This window comes from Rhamphochromis longiceps, linkage group LG1 (genome assembly GCF_057381845.1).
Source record: "Rhamphochromis longiceps isolate RC_006_pf linkage group LG1, R_longiceps_female_GT1.1, whole genome shotgun sequence".
Lineage (NCBI taxonomy): Eukaryota > Metazoa > Chordata > Actinopteri > Cichliformes > Cichlidae > Rhamphochromis > Rhamphochromis longiceps.
The window spans coordinates 13,909,916-13,923,976 of NC_140557.1; the positions used below are offsets into that span (position 1 = coordinate 13,909,916).

Here is a 14,061-nt window from a genome sequence, read left to right on the forward strand (position 1 = left end):
TTTATTTCTAATATTTTTTCATAATAATTTCTGGCGAAAGTTAACATGAACATTCTAAGTACATGTCGCTGTATATTATAATGCAACACACAGCATTTGCTTCTGTATTTCATCTATGTCTGTACCTGGGGTCCTTCCTATTTTGCTCCGAGTCCTAGTAAAGAGTGTATTTCAATCTTTTTTTCTTCATGTTGGGCTGTGTAAAATTTGTCACTTAAAACTGGTTAATCAAATTGTAGGGTCAAATTGTAGGGTCAATATATTATGATAGAAAGATTTTTTTTTCCTATTAGTGTGTGTGTGTGTGTGTGTGTGTGTGTGTGTGCGTGCGTGTTTGCCTGCATGACTTGGTTTGCAGAGGACAGCTGATGGTAGCCATATTTTGTCTTTTGGATCACTTTCCATTTGTTTTTGTTTTGCTGTTTCTTATATTAACAGACACATATACATGCAAATGAACAAATATATATATAAATAATTTTGAACACTGTGTTTTTGACCTCTTCTCTTGCTATATCTTCTCTAACCTGCAGGCTATTGGAATCCCTCCACACACTTACATGGACCGAAACTGCTTCACTGACACTTTTTCTTGTTGGATTCCCACCTCTTGCTAAAGTTGCTCGTGTCAAACAGTATTTGTATGTAACAAAATAATATTATGAGTACAGCTTAGCTTGACCTAGGATACATTAAATGGTAAATGGCCTGCATTTGTATAGCCCTTTACGTAGTCCCTAAGGATCCCAAAGCGGTTTACACAACCAATCATCCACCCATTCACACACACATTCACACACTGGTGATGGCAAGCTACATTGTAGCCACAGAGGACGAACTGCCAGTTCTTGAGCCACGATCGCCCCTACTAGGAGCAGATTGCTTGATTTAACTTACCATGCAAACTTGATTGGTCAGTTTATTGTGTATAAACATTTTTTCCTCTTCTTGTGCATATGTTTCTGCATTTATCTTCTTTTCTTATCTAAATCCTTAATTATCACACAGTGTCTCTGTAATTTCTCTACATTTCTAAAATAAATAACCCAAGCTTTTAAAGATAAAGAGCAGTGAGCAGAGCTATGCTGATGAATAAAGGATAGATGAAGAATGTAGGGTAAAAGGAAACAAGAATAGATATAATGACAATAAGTGTGGAAGACGCAGCAGGATGTGGTATGGACAGTTAGAGGATGAAAAGATAGCAAGATAAATGCAATTATTAAAGAAGAAGAAGAAGAAGGACCACAAATTATGATGAGCCTTCCAGCTTACCTCCATGCTGGTGCCCTGTGGTGTCCACTTGTTTCTATACATCCCACACAAAGACAATATTTTCTCTGTGCTCTATATTCCAACACCTCCCATACACTACAGAAGACTTTTAGTTCTCATATCGTGACAGCTCTAAAAATATGGTTTCTATAGCAATTAAATTCTCTATTGCCTTAGTTTATTTTCATTTTAACTTAATCCAGCTCAGGTGAATTTAGTTTGATAATTCATTTTCTTAGTAAGTCGTTGATTTTTATGTATTTCTGCTGAAAATAATATCAAAGCTATACATTTTTTTAATAGAATGGCATTGCCTGTCTTATTTGGAGTTTCTCTGAACGTATGAAGATGACCCAACCACAAATTCCAAAAGTTGCTTTTGTGTGCTTCTTTGTTTATTAAGTATATTTCTACACAAAAATCACAAAATATCTTACCTGTCTTACCTGCGTTGGCTACAGTGTTTTGTTGCTTGCATTCTCCTCTGGTGATAGACACGTCGTCAATGGCAATATCCCCCTCAAAACCCGAGCCTCGAATTCCTTCAAACACAATCTGTTTAGAAAAGAAACATCAACAGATGAATGCTAGCTGAGTATGTCCAGAGAAATATATACAAAAACACAGCAAAAGTTCACAGAATGGCCACTGAGGAATTTTGCCAGAATTTTGTACACTTTGTACACAAAAGTTTGTACACTCCATGATGTTGCTTGCAAAACAACCTTTACTAAAAAATAAGTAGTTGCTTCCTTATGTCTTTATCAGTGTCTCATATTGTTGTGGTGGAAGTGGAGGAATAGCCCGCTCGTATTTACGGTGTAGCTTCACTTCATTTAGGTTTTCAAGCATTGTTGATACACAGCTCTCTCGGCTCTCTTTAGGATCATTGTTCTTTGCATGACTCATTACGGGCCAGCCTTTAGCTGTTGGGATGAAGGGCCTCATATTTGATTCCAGAATGATTTGGCATACAGGGGTTATTTGTGTGGCTGTAAAACACGCCCAAATCACCATCCCCATAGGTGTTAAGTGTTTGTGCTCATGTGCTGTGTTTGGTATTTGCCAAATGTGGTGTTATGCTAAAATATATCAACTTTGATCTCATTTCTCCAAAGGACACTGAACTAGAAGTCTTTTTAAAACCTAAGCTATGTCCTTTTTAGAGAGCAATCTTAGCAACCCTTCCAAATAAGCCATAATTGCTCTTCTTTTTCTAATTGTGTCATTAAACTTAATTTTTCACACACTGAGATATCATTCTTTGGTTTTTGATCATTCTCTGAGCATTTCCAGGTTTGAAGTGAATGGCAAACCAGCCAAATCTGCCAAAATTTATTAAGGTGATGCTTACTTATTATCAGCACCTGCTACTTCTTAATACCTATAAAGGCAGTAAAAGTATACTTAGTTTTTCACAGGACTGGATACTCCGTTAAAACGTCTTAAATTTTGTAAAAATGAATTTAAAATTAAAATGCAAAACTAATTTAATTACTCTAAAGAACCTACTTTCTGTATCTGAAGTTGAGCAATAATAACAATAATAACAACAACAACCATATAATTAATGATTATAGAAAATATGAATACTTTAATTAAATAAAGACATGGAAACATCTATTACAGATAGCAACATGCTAGTTTATTCTCCCATCTCAGGAATTTACAAGCTGCAGTCATATCCTAACACAGTGGTTCTTAACCTGAGTTCGATCGAACCCTAGGAGTTTGGTGAGTCGGTCTCAGGGGTTCGGCAGAGCCTCCACCACAGAGGTCGCAGAGGTCCAGACACACCCGAATTATCGTGTAAATTTGTGATGACACGCCCCCTACAGAACGTGATGGGAGTGAGCGTCCTATCTGCATGATTTGCAACGCCAAGTTGAGCAACTCCAGTCTCGCACCGGCAAAACTAAAGGAACACTTCTTGAAGCTGCATAGAGATGGGGAATACAAGAACACAACACTTACTGAATTCAAGGCGAAGAGAGCCAGATTCAATGAAAGGCCCACTCTGCCTGCTCTTGGATTTGTACCCGTTAACAAACCGATCCTCACACCATCGTATGAAGTTGCTTATCTGATCGCAAAGCAGGGCAAGCCATACACCATTGGTGAAACACTTGTGAAACCAGCTGCGTTAAAGATGGCAAATCTGATACTCGGAACAGTGGCCGAAGGTAAATTATCCCAAATTCCTCTTTCAAATGACACCGTCAGCGACAGAATAGAAGACATGAGTAAAGACATCTTGGCTCAAGTAGTCGCCGATCTGATTTCAAGCCCGGCAAAATTCAGCCTTCAACTCGATGAGAGCACAGACGTTGCTAATCTAAGCCAGCTTACTGTTTTCGTGCGCTATGTGAAAGATGACATGATTAAAGAAGATTTTTTATTTTGTAAGCCTCTTACAACAACAACTAAAGCAGCCGATGTGAAGAAGCTTGTGGATGACTTCTTCAGAGACAACAATCTTTCACGGGACATGGTTTCTGCAGTTTGTATATGGTAAATGGTAAATGGCCTGTATTTATATAGCGCTTTACTAGTCCCTAAGGACCCCAAAGCGCTTTACATATCCAGTCATTCATACACACATTCACACACTGGTGATGGCAAGCTACATTGTAGCCACAGCCACTCTGGGGTGCACTGACAGAGGCGGACGGAGCTCCAGTCATGCTGGGAAGAAACTCTGGTTTTGGTGTGCTAGTAAAAGCTGATGCACCACACATCATTGTGACTCATTGTATTTTGCACAGGCATGCATTGGCAACAAAACCCTTGCCTCCAAAAATGGCAGAAGTGTTAAAAACTGTGGTGGAATGTGTGAACTATGTGCGAAATAGTGCTCTGAGGCACCGCATCTTCAGTGAGCTGTGTAAAGAAATGGGCTCTGAATTTGAGGTACTTCTGTACCATTCTAATGTTCGGTGGTAATCCCGGGGACAGGTGCTGAATCGTGTTTTTGCCATGCATGTGGAATTAGCCCTGTTTTTGCAAGAGCACCAACACTGTCATGCAGATTGCTTCAAAATCCTGAGTTCATTCTCATTTTAGCGTACATGGCTGATATATTCGCAGCTCTCAATCATCTCAATCAGCAGATGCAGGGTGGTGGAGTCAATATCATAGAAGCGGAAGGACAGCTGAAGGCTTATCAAAAAAAGCTAACGTTATGGAAATGACGAACAGAGAACAACAACTTCGCAAACTTCCCCCTTCTGGACAACTTTGTAAGTAAGATCGAAGATGTGTCTGGAATCGGAGATATTTCTGTATCCACGGAACTGAAGCAAACAATTGCAACGCACTTAGATGAGCTTGCAAAGTCTCTCGACAGATATTTCCCTACAAGAGAGTCATATCCAGCATGGGTGAGACAGCCGTTCACGTTTGCTGTTGAGACAGCAGATGTCAATGATGAATACCTTGACGGAATCATTGAAATTCAGCAGAGCCAGGTTCAACAGCAACTCTTCAGAACAACAACGCTCTCAACGTTTTGGTGTCGACAAATGGACAAGTATCCAATTATTGCTAAGAAAGCTCTGGATTTTTTTTATACCATTTGTTACAACATGTCTTTGCGAGCAATCCTTTTCGACAATGCTGGATATAAAAATGAAGAAAAGGAACAGACTTTTCTTTGAAAATGACACAGACTTGCCAAGGTGAAGCCACGCATATCTGAACTGGTCTCTCAAAGGCAACAGCAGAAGTCACACTGATTTGCAGGTATGTAATTTGTTGTAAGTTCATGCATTGTGTTGGTTTTGTTCTTTGAACAAGGTGATGTTCATGCACGGCTCATTTTGTGCACCAGTAAAAAACATATCTATGTCTTGAATTTGAAAAATAAAATTAAAAAAATTCACTAAAGAGGGGTTCGGTGAATGTGGATATGAAACTGGTGGGGTTCGGTACCTCCAACAAGGTTAAGAACCACTGTCCTAACATCATTTCTGGACCCACAACAAGAAAACTAAGCAGGAGACTCTTCTGAACACTTCCCCCATTTTAGCCACCAGCCATCTGGTTTTGACTGACAGCCTAATTACTGTGGTGTACCAAGGCACCAAAAGCCCAGCGCACCCAGCTAATCAAAAACCAAGTGTATTCTGTCTAGCTTCTGAGGAGGGAAAAGCAAATAAACAAGTAAACTTTGTTTCTCCAAAATAACAACAAAAGTAACTCTCTTGACTGCAGTTGTTATTGACTTTTACTGCAGACCCCAGTGCTTGATAATTTTAATTCTGAAAACAATAGTCAGAGTTGTTGCTTTGTAATAATATTTGAGTGTTTCTGCAATTCCAATGCCTCATTCTGTTTAAATTTTTTTTTCAACAGAAAACAGCTCCATGTGAAAATTCCTACATGGGCTGAAGTATACAGCAATAACTTTTTTTTAAACTTCAGCATCTAGCAGCCCTTTAGCAAGGTATTTAACCCTCAATTTATTCAAAAAAGTGAGAACGGAGCAGGTGTTACTATAGAAAGGAATGCAATACTAATGAAAATAAAAAAAACTGCATACACTCTACTTGCATAGTATGTCTGTATACCTACAGGTTAACAAGCGAGCAGGTGCAAGCATGGAGGGGAGGCATGCATGAATGGGTTCACTTTAAAAACTCCATCTGTTAACAGCAACATGCTGCGGTTAAAGTATCAACTGAGCAGGCTTGCTATCAATTTGTGTGTAAATATATCGAGCCAGAGCAAGGGTGGGTCCAATTAACCTGATTCTGACCCAGCAAGAAGAAAAGAGTGACCTAACCCCACATGTGCTCAAAACAAAACATATACAATGGCAGTGCAAACACACTGTTAACATGATCTTAGTTTTGAGGCATTCTGCTATTGTGTTTTAATCTATGAGTCCTGTTAGTATCTAACAGCAAGTTAACTTTAGTGGGCAGATAATAACACTTGTAACCTCGTAATAACAACTTAAACTTTAGAGTAGTTTTCTTCTTTACTTAGCATAAGTTAGATCCGCTCTTGCACAATTTGGCCTCATATATACTTATATATTTCTTATATACTCCAATATATTCTACTCCAGCTGCTAACTAACCCTTGAGTACACCACATAATCCACCAGTTATTTCAAAACAACAGAGCGAGGAGCAGGTGTCTCTATGCATACAAATGTAATTTTGATAGAAAAACTGCACATACTCTCATTGTATACCATGAGTACATAGGTACCCTAATCATTTTCTTATATTTTCTCTCTACTTCTCTCCACACAGAGCCAATTCAATTTCATTCACAAAGGGGAGGAAAGTACAAGAGCATTATCATTTATTCCCCATTTGCTTTCTAATTTATTCCCCGAATGAGAGATCCTCTTTGAATTAACAAATAAAATAATTAGGAGAACCTTGACGCTGATTGCGTGGTGGCGAGGGAGCAAGTCCAGCAGCACAAGCTGTATGGCTTTAACAGGTCTGCTCACATATACAAAAAAGATTTTCTTCCGTATAGGCTGTAAAGAAAATTCTGTGGTCTTCAAGTGAAGAGGCTTATTCGCCACAAGGCCACGATCCTTTAATTTATAAATGCTACAATGAAATTTCCTTGCTGCTTGACTGTCGTAAACATTTTGCTTTATTTATGGTTTTTCTTCCTTTAATTCCAGTTTTCTTTGTATATTTGCCAGCCATAGTGTGATTTCTTTAACATATGCACACATGTACTGTACCTTTACAAACACTTAATTAACATCTTTATAGACTAGAGACTAGAGTATGATAATTGAAAAACTGAAGCTAAATGACTAACAAAGAAAGGTGCAAAACTATTAATTAACAGTCTCATTTACATATTACAATCTGACCAGCAAAGTTTTTTTTCTCTAAGATATCAAACACAATAGCATGAATAAAACAATACAATATATTGTATTGTTTTATATGACAGGATACTGTATACAATATCCTGTCACTGCAAAATAATGACTTTATATGTTTAGTTTTTGGATATGGCTCAGAGACATAACTGACCAGCAAGTTTAAATGTGAGAACCGACATTGTCTCACATTTAAATATTACTGCTGGGCACTTTGTGGGGGCCTCAACAGTAATGTGCTTCTCAGAGTTTCTAAACCTTGGTAGTTGTGTTTGGTGACCTGCATTTTTGCATCACCCGAGTTATACAGAAATGACAAGTTGGAGAGCTGTTGTAAATTATGCAGTTATCAAATTCTGGGACAAAAAAATGTGATCATAAAAGATACATGTCATATATAATAAAGCTGATATTTCTGTCTTACATTTTCTGAATATTTAAATAAATAAATAAATCTGCACCCTTCATGAAAAAAACATGACATCATTTTTTTTTGAAAAACTGTAAAATTTTCTGTATTCCAGTTCTTGTTATTATACTGCATAACGTGTGGGTGTGAAGGATCTTGAGAGAGATAGAAAACTTGCGCATGTGTGTGCGTGCATGAGTGTGTGAATGCAGGATCAAAGGGTGTGCAGTAAAGTGTCAGGTTGAAGTTGTGAGTGTGTCGTTTTGTCACGCCTTGTAACCTTTAATGTTCCCATTGATGTGCTATCCACATACCAGAGGGGACACAGCTGTGAGAGCGAGGGAGTAAAAAAGAGAGAGACTACATGCACATGTGTGTCTATGTGTGTGTGTGAGAGAGAGAGAGAGAGAAAGAGAGAGAGAGAGCTTTAAAATACCAGTGCAATGTGAGGCACACAAATGTGGGTTGGCCTGGTTTCCAACAAGCCCCCCAGGTACCAAACACTGCTAGGAACACAGATGGCCTCTGGGTAATCCACAGAGGAGCAAGTAGGGACACAAATACTACTACAACACGTTACCGCCTTCTTTGCAACTCCATTGATTTTATGTGTTCATGTAATTTCTGCTATACAAGTTGGTCTCAATAAACAACCTCATTAAGATGAATTTATTTACAAGTAACCTGAAGAGTGGAAGCTTGGGAAAGTAAAAGAGTGCAAGAGAGATGGTCACAGTTATACTGATATCATAACAAAACATACACCCCTCTATTAGGTACACCTGCTGTATGCCGGTTCATGGAGGTTTGAAGCCTATCGCTGCTATTACTGGGCAGGAGGCCGGGCTGTTGTAGAGAGGCAGGAAGGAAAGCTGTTTTTCAATACATCATTACTTTTGTTGGATGGAGCACAAAGAGAGAGGAAATGCAGAGCCGAGTGGCAGCACCTCAAAGACTTCCTGGGTATGCAGTCAGTGAGGTGTGCACACGACTAGAGAGTTTGTGTTCTCCATGGACAGCTCTCAACACTAAGCAGAAATGAAACATGCGTCAATACGCAGTCACTTCTGCACTCCGTGGAACTCAATAACATCCACATCAAAAACCACCTCTGGGAATTCAAGCGAATTAGAAAATCATATTGTTCAAAGGGTACATTTGAGATAACAGATAATAGACACAAAAGGCTACCACTGTTTGTTTTTCTATTGAATTTGGATAAATGGATTCTTTGGTGGCAGAGAAAAAAGAATTAACATTTACATTCAAAGCAATAGTCACAGACAGAGCCACTGCTGCACTGACCAACTCAGCGATGGGCTATTTAATAGTGGCTAAAAGAGCAAGCTACTGTTTAGACATGCTAGAAGAAGGGAAAGTCAAACCATATCATCAGATTGCTTTGTAGAAACCCACGTTGACAATGAAAGTAAGTAATTTAAACTTGCATGGATATTAATACGAATTTATCATCTTAGACTATTCTATTATAGCTATTACCAGACACAAGTAATTTTATTAGAGATATATTCAGGGTTCATACTCTAGTGTGTTCCAAGTCTAAAAAGCACGGATGGTGGCTAATTACATTTTAGCCCCTGGCTCAGCTGCAGTGGAGGGGTGGTGCAGTGAGCCAGAGACCACACCTCCGCCACAGTAGTCAAAAAACAACAAAACATATAACTCCCTTATATTTTAACCCTGGGGAAAGAATTCAAAGTCTAGGCTGCTCAGCTTTAGATGGAGAATTAGCCTTCGTCACCAACAAAGCTACTTGAATTTGAAACCTAGGTCACTTTGAAACACAAATTTTGTCTCTGCATACATCCAAAGTCAAAAGGATTTAGAAACACGAAGCGTGGTTTCCTGTTTTGAAAATCAGAACATGGGTTTAGATTTTTAAGAGTTGGTTTTAAGAATTAGTTGATTACATCTTGTGCAGCACATAGAGGCCGTATTACATTTCATTCATGTTGATATAAGCTGGAAGAGAAATTCTTGAGATTCTTGCATGTTAGTTCATATTAGACTTAATATGACTTAATTAATGCAAATATATAAACATGGGGCAATGCATTTAGGTGTGCAAGTATGGTCACAGCATGTTTAAGTTTAAGCCAAGCACCACAATAGGGAAGAAAGGTGACTTAAGTGACTTTAAAAGTGGCATGATTGCTGGTGCCTGACAGGCTGGTCTGAGTATTTTAGAAAGTGCTGATCTGCTGGGATTTTCAGCGCAGATATCTCTAGGGTTTATAGAGAAAAAAGAGAAAATATCCAGTCAACAGCAATGTTCTGAGTGAAAATACTGTCTTGGATAGAGGTGGATAGCAGAGGAGAATGGCCAGACTGTTTCACACTGATAAGAAGTCAACAGTAACTCAAATAACTACTTGTTGCCACCATGGAGAAGTACATCTTTGAGCACACAACATATCAAACCTTTAAACAGATGGGTTTAGAGCAGCAGAAGACCACACTCCTGTCATCTAAGAATAGGAAACTGAGACTACAATTTGCATTCACTAAAATTGGACAACAGAAATTGGGAAAAAATCTGTCTGGTATGATGAGTTTCGACTTCTGCTGCAACATTTGGTTGGGATCAGAATTTAGCATAAACAATGGGCATGGCTCTATCATGCCTGGTATCAATGGTTCAGGATAGTGGTAGTGGTGTCATGGTGTTTAGATATCTTCTTGGCACATTTTGATACTCTTACCACTAATTAAGCATAATTTAAATACCACAGATAACCTACACTGAACAAAAATATAAACGCAACACTTTTGTTTTTGCTCCCATTCCCCATGGGATGGACGTAGAGACCTAAAATTCATTCCAGATACACAATATAACCATCCCTCCCAAACAGTGGTCACAAATCAGTCCAAATGTGTGGTAGTGGGCACATCTGCTATATTGAGATAATCCATCCCACCTCACAGGTGTGCCACATCAGGATGCTGATCTGACATCATGAGTAGTGCACAGGTGTACCTCAGACTGCCCACAACAAAAGGCCACCCTGGAATGTGCAGTTTTTTGCGCTATTGGGGGTCTGGGGACCCAGAACCGGTCAGTATCTGGTGTGACCACCATTTGCCTCATGCAGTGCAACACATCGTCGCATGGAGTCTATCAGATTGTCAATTGTGGCCTGTGGAATGTTGGTCCATTCCACTTCAATGGCTGTGCGAGGTTGTTGGATATTCGTGGGAACTGGTACACGCTGTCGTATACGCCGGTCAAGCACATCCCGAACATGCTCAATGGGTGACATGTCCGGTGAGTATGCTGGCCATGCAAGAACTGGGACATTCTCAGCTGCCATCTGCCCTGAACAATGTGAACCATGATTCATCCGTGAAGCGCACACCTCTCCAACGTGCCAGACGCCATCAAATGTGAGCATTTTCCCACACAAGTCTGTTACGGCGAAGAGCTGGAGTCAGGTCAAGACCCCGATGAGGACGACGGGCATGCAGTTGAGCGTCCCTGAGACGGTTTCTGACAGTTTGTGCAGAAATTGTTTGGTTGTGCAAACCAATTGTTCCAGCAGCTGTCTGGGTGGCTGGTCTCAGACGATCTTGGAGGTGAACCTGCTGGATGTGGAGGTCCTGGGCTGGTGTGGTTACACGAGGTCTGCGGTTGTGAGGCCGGTTGGATGTGCTGCCATATTCTCTGAAACGCCTGTGGAGACGGCTTATGGTTGAGAAATGAACATTCAATGCATGGGCGACAGATCTGGTTGACATTCCTGCTGTCAGCATGCCAATTGCACGCTCCCTCCCTCATTGCTTGTGGCATCCGTGGCATTTTGCTGTGAGACAAAACTGCACATTCCAGGGTGGCCTTTTGTTGTGGGCAGTCTGAGGTACACCTGTGCACTACTCATGATGTCAGATCAGCATCCTGATGTGGCACACCTGTGAGGTGGGATGGATTATCTCAATATAGCAGATGTGCCCACTACCACACATCTGGACTGATTTGTGACCACTGTTTGGGAGGGATGGTTATATTGTGTATCTGGAATGAATTTTAGGTCTCTACGTCCATCCCATGGGGAATGGGAGCAAAAACAAAAGTGTTGCGTTTATATTTTTGTTCAGTGTATATACCTTTATGACCACAGTGGTACGCATCTTTACATTTTACAGTCTTATAGTTCTCTCTGAGCTTTGTGCAATGAATCCCTAATTACGTAACATTTCTATGATTTATATACTTGTTTTTTCTCTCTTCCTTTTTTGGGGTGGAGGAGTCCAAAATTTTTAAATAAATAAATAGATAAAGTTTTTCTTTTCATTTTAACAAAATGGCCCATAAAATGGGGATTCATTTTATCATGCACCACCAAAATCTGTGCAGCAGAAGATGCCTGAAAATTCTCCAACTGTAATTTTTAATCTTTAAATCCCCAACATTTGCACTGCAGACAGTCTTATACCCATTAAAAACTGTGGGAAGGTTTTATTAATAAATAAATAAAAATGTATTGAATATCACACAGAAATCAACTGGAAATTTACTATCTTTTCTACATTTGCTTAGCCTTAAGTCATTTAGGCGTGGAGCTTATAACACACCTAGACAGTACCAGAAAGCATATTTGTTTTCAACCGCAAATAAGCGTTAAAAATCCATCCTTTCTAGATATTATTTAGTTGCTAAAGGCTGCTGGTCCTTGCATCATATCCTTGTGAAGACACAGCAATATCTAGCTACATCCTTGTAGCGAAAACACCATCCCCCTTTAACACTCATCTCCTCCTATCAAGAGTTTTTGAAGCGGTGAACTGAAAGCAAAAGGCAAAATGGGCTTAATAGACCCACTGAGTGTATAAAAAAGAAGCTATGCAGTACAACACAACAACACCAATTGTGTCATAATTCCCACCGTGAGCAGACAGCTCAAGTCATTACTATTGATTATGAGGATACCAGCACTCCCCAAAGACATACAAAGAGGAAGAAGAAGACACATACAGAGGATGGGTGGAAAACAGGATAGCTTGAAAACCCACAGCAACAGAGAGTAGTGGCAGGCAGGACTAACCACTGAGATGGGCCATGCATTTAAAACCTTTATGATATGTATAAAAGTCTTTTCAAAGACAACAGCAAAAGTTATTGATCAACCATTTTTTTTATAGCTTTTCTATAGTAATCTCAACATTTTGAGGGGTTTTAATGCCAGATTCGGGGGTTTAATGTGATAACTGGCTAATAATGGGGATTTTCATTTGATGATCACCATTGTTTGTAGATTTACAATTATTTTGCAATTGAATGATGACATTTCTTGTGTGTTAATTACTTATATACATAAAAAGAAAGAAAGAAAGGCAGGGAAAGAAATAAAGTTTGATCAAACACAACTTTAATCTATCAAAATTATCTAAAAAGTTGTCCTTCTTAGATGCTCCAAACATATTAATTAAATAATGTATTAATTAAACCATGTAGGAAACAAATAATTCAGAGTGATCCTGTGGCCTTACACTGGCCTGCTGGTAATTCTCAGTTAATGATAGAGCAGTAATAGGAGCTGAATGGAGGAGGAGGAGGAGGATGGGCTGCTCAAAAGAGTAACTCAAGGAAGACAGACAGGTATAGAGCAGAGGGAGAAATGGGGTTCACCCTTCTTATTTCATTTCATCAGGCCCTTGGGGAGCTTGGAACATAACAGAATGTCGTAAGAAATGAGGCAAAGTGAGAGACGGAGAGAAAGAGTATGTTTATCAGCTCACCTCCTCTGGCTGGCTCGTAGGATCAAGGCTGCTTGCTTTGTACATTATTAAACAACTCCATTTGTTACACAGCAGTGGTTTGTGTGTATGTGTGCATGTATGAGCTGAACAGATAGATCACACCGAAATACTGGAATATCTGTTGTTGTAAAGGTAAAGAAAAATATGTTTTTAGCTAAAGGAGCGAAGCTAAAATAGCCCATAGGATTTTCTCAATATTTATCATACCCGAAAAGTTTTGTACAAGTGAGTTTTCTGATATTAGACTGTGGCAGCAAAGGCATTAAACTGTATAAGTCAGAAAAAAGAAAATGTTCTGAAAAATTTCAGAATTACAGACTGACTGATGTCGTGTACTTTGTATTTTTGTCAGGATTGTGCTGCCGAGCACTCTTAAATATTCTTGCTGAGTGTTAAGAATTAAAAATTAGAATTAGTGCAATCATCCTAAAATACAGCTCAGTGAGGAGTAATTGGGAACCCTTCCATTTCTTAATAAAGTTGAAATATTTTAGGGTCATACATAAAAAAGGACACAAATACAAATATAATATGAAAAAATATATATGCAACAACAAATCTGAAAGACAGTAATGGCATAATGCACAAAGTCTCTAAGACATGTGCTGAACCAGACAAGCAGTACATGCATATGAACAAAAAGTGTACACCTTAAAGAGAGAGACACCAGCCATGTACAAGGCAACCCTCAGTTGCCAAGGAGACGACCCCTATCGTTCATGCATCCTTCCTTATTCAT

The 14,061-nt window shown here is 39.2% G+C and overlaps 1 protein-coding gene across 2 annotated transcripts in view; it reads right to left on the minus strand.

Annotated features, from left to right (window-relative positions):
- mdga1 (MAM domain containing glycosylphosphatidylinositol anchor 1) overlaps nt 1-14,061 on the minus strand; it is a 204,209-nt gene that overhangs the window by 15,143 nt on the left and 175,005 nt on the right. Inside the window, exon 17 of one of the 2 annotated variants that reach the window (XM_085391380.1) lies at nt 1,722-1,830. In XM_085391380.1, the coding sequence (XP_085247506.1) occupies nt 1,722-1,830 (109 nt within the window). Of the gene's footprint in view, nt 1-1,712; nt 1,831-14,061 lie in introns of both variants that reach the window. The other variant, XM_085391300.1, reaches the window with a different exon arrangement.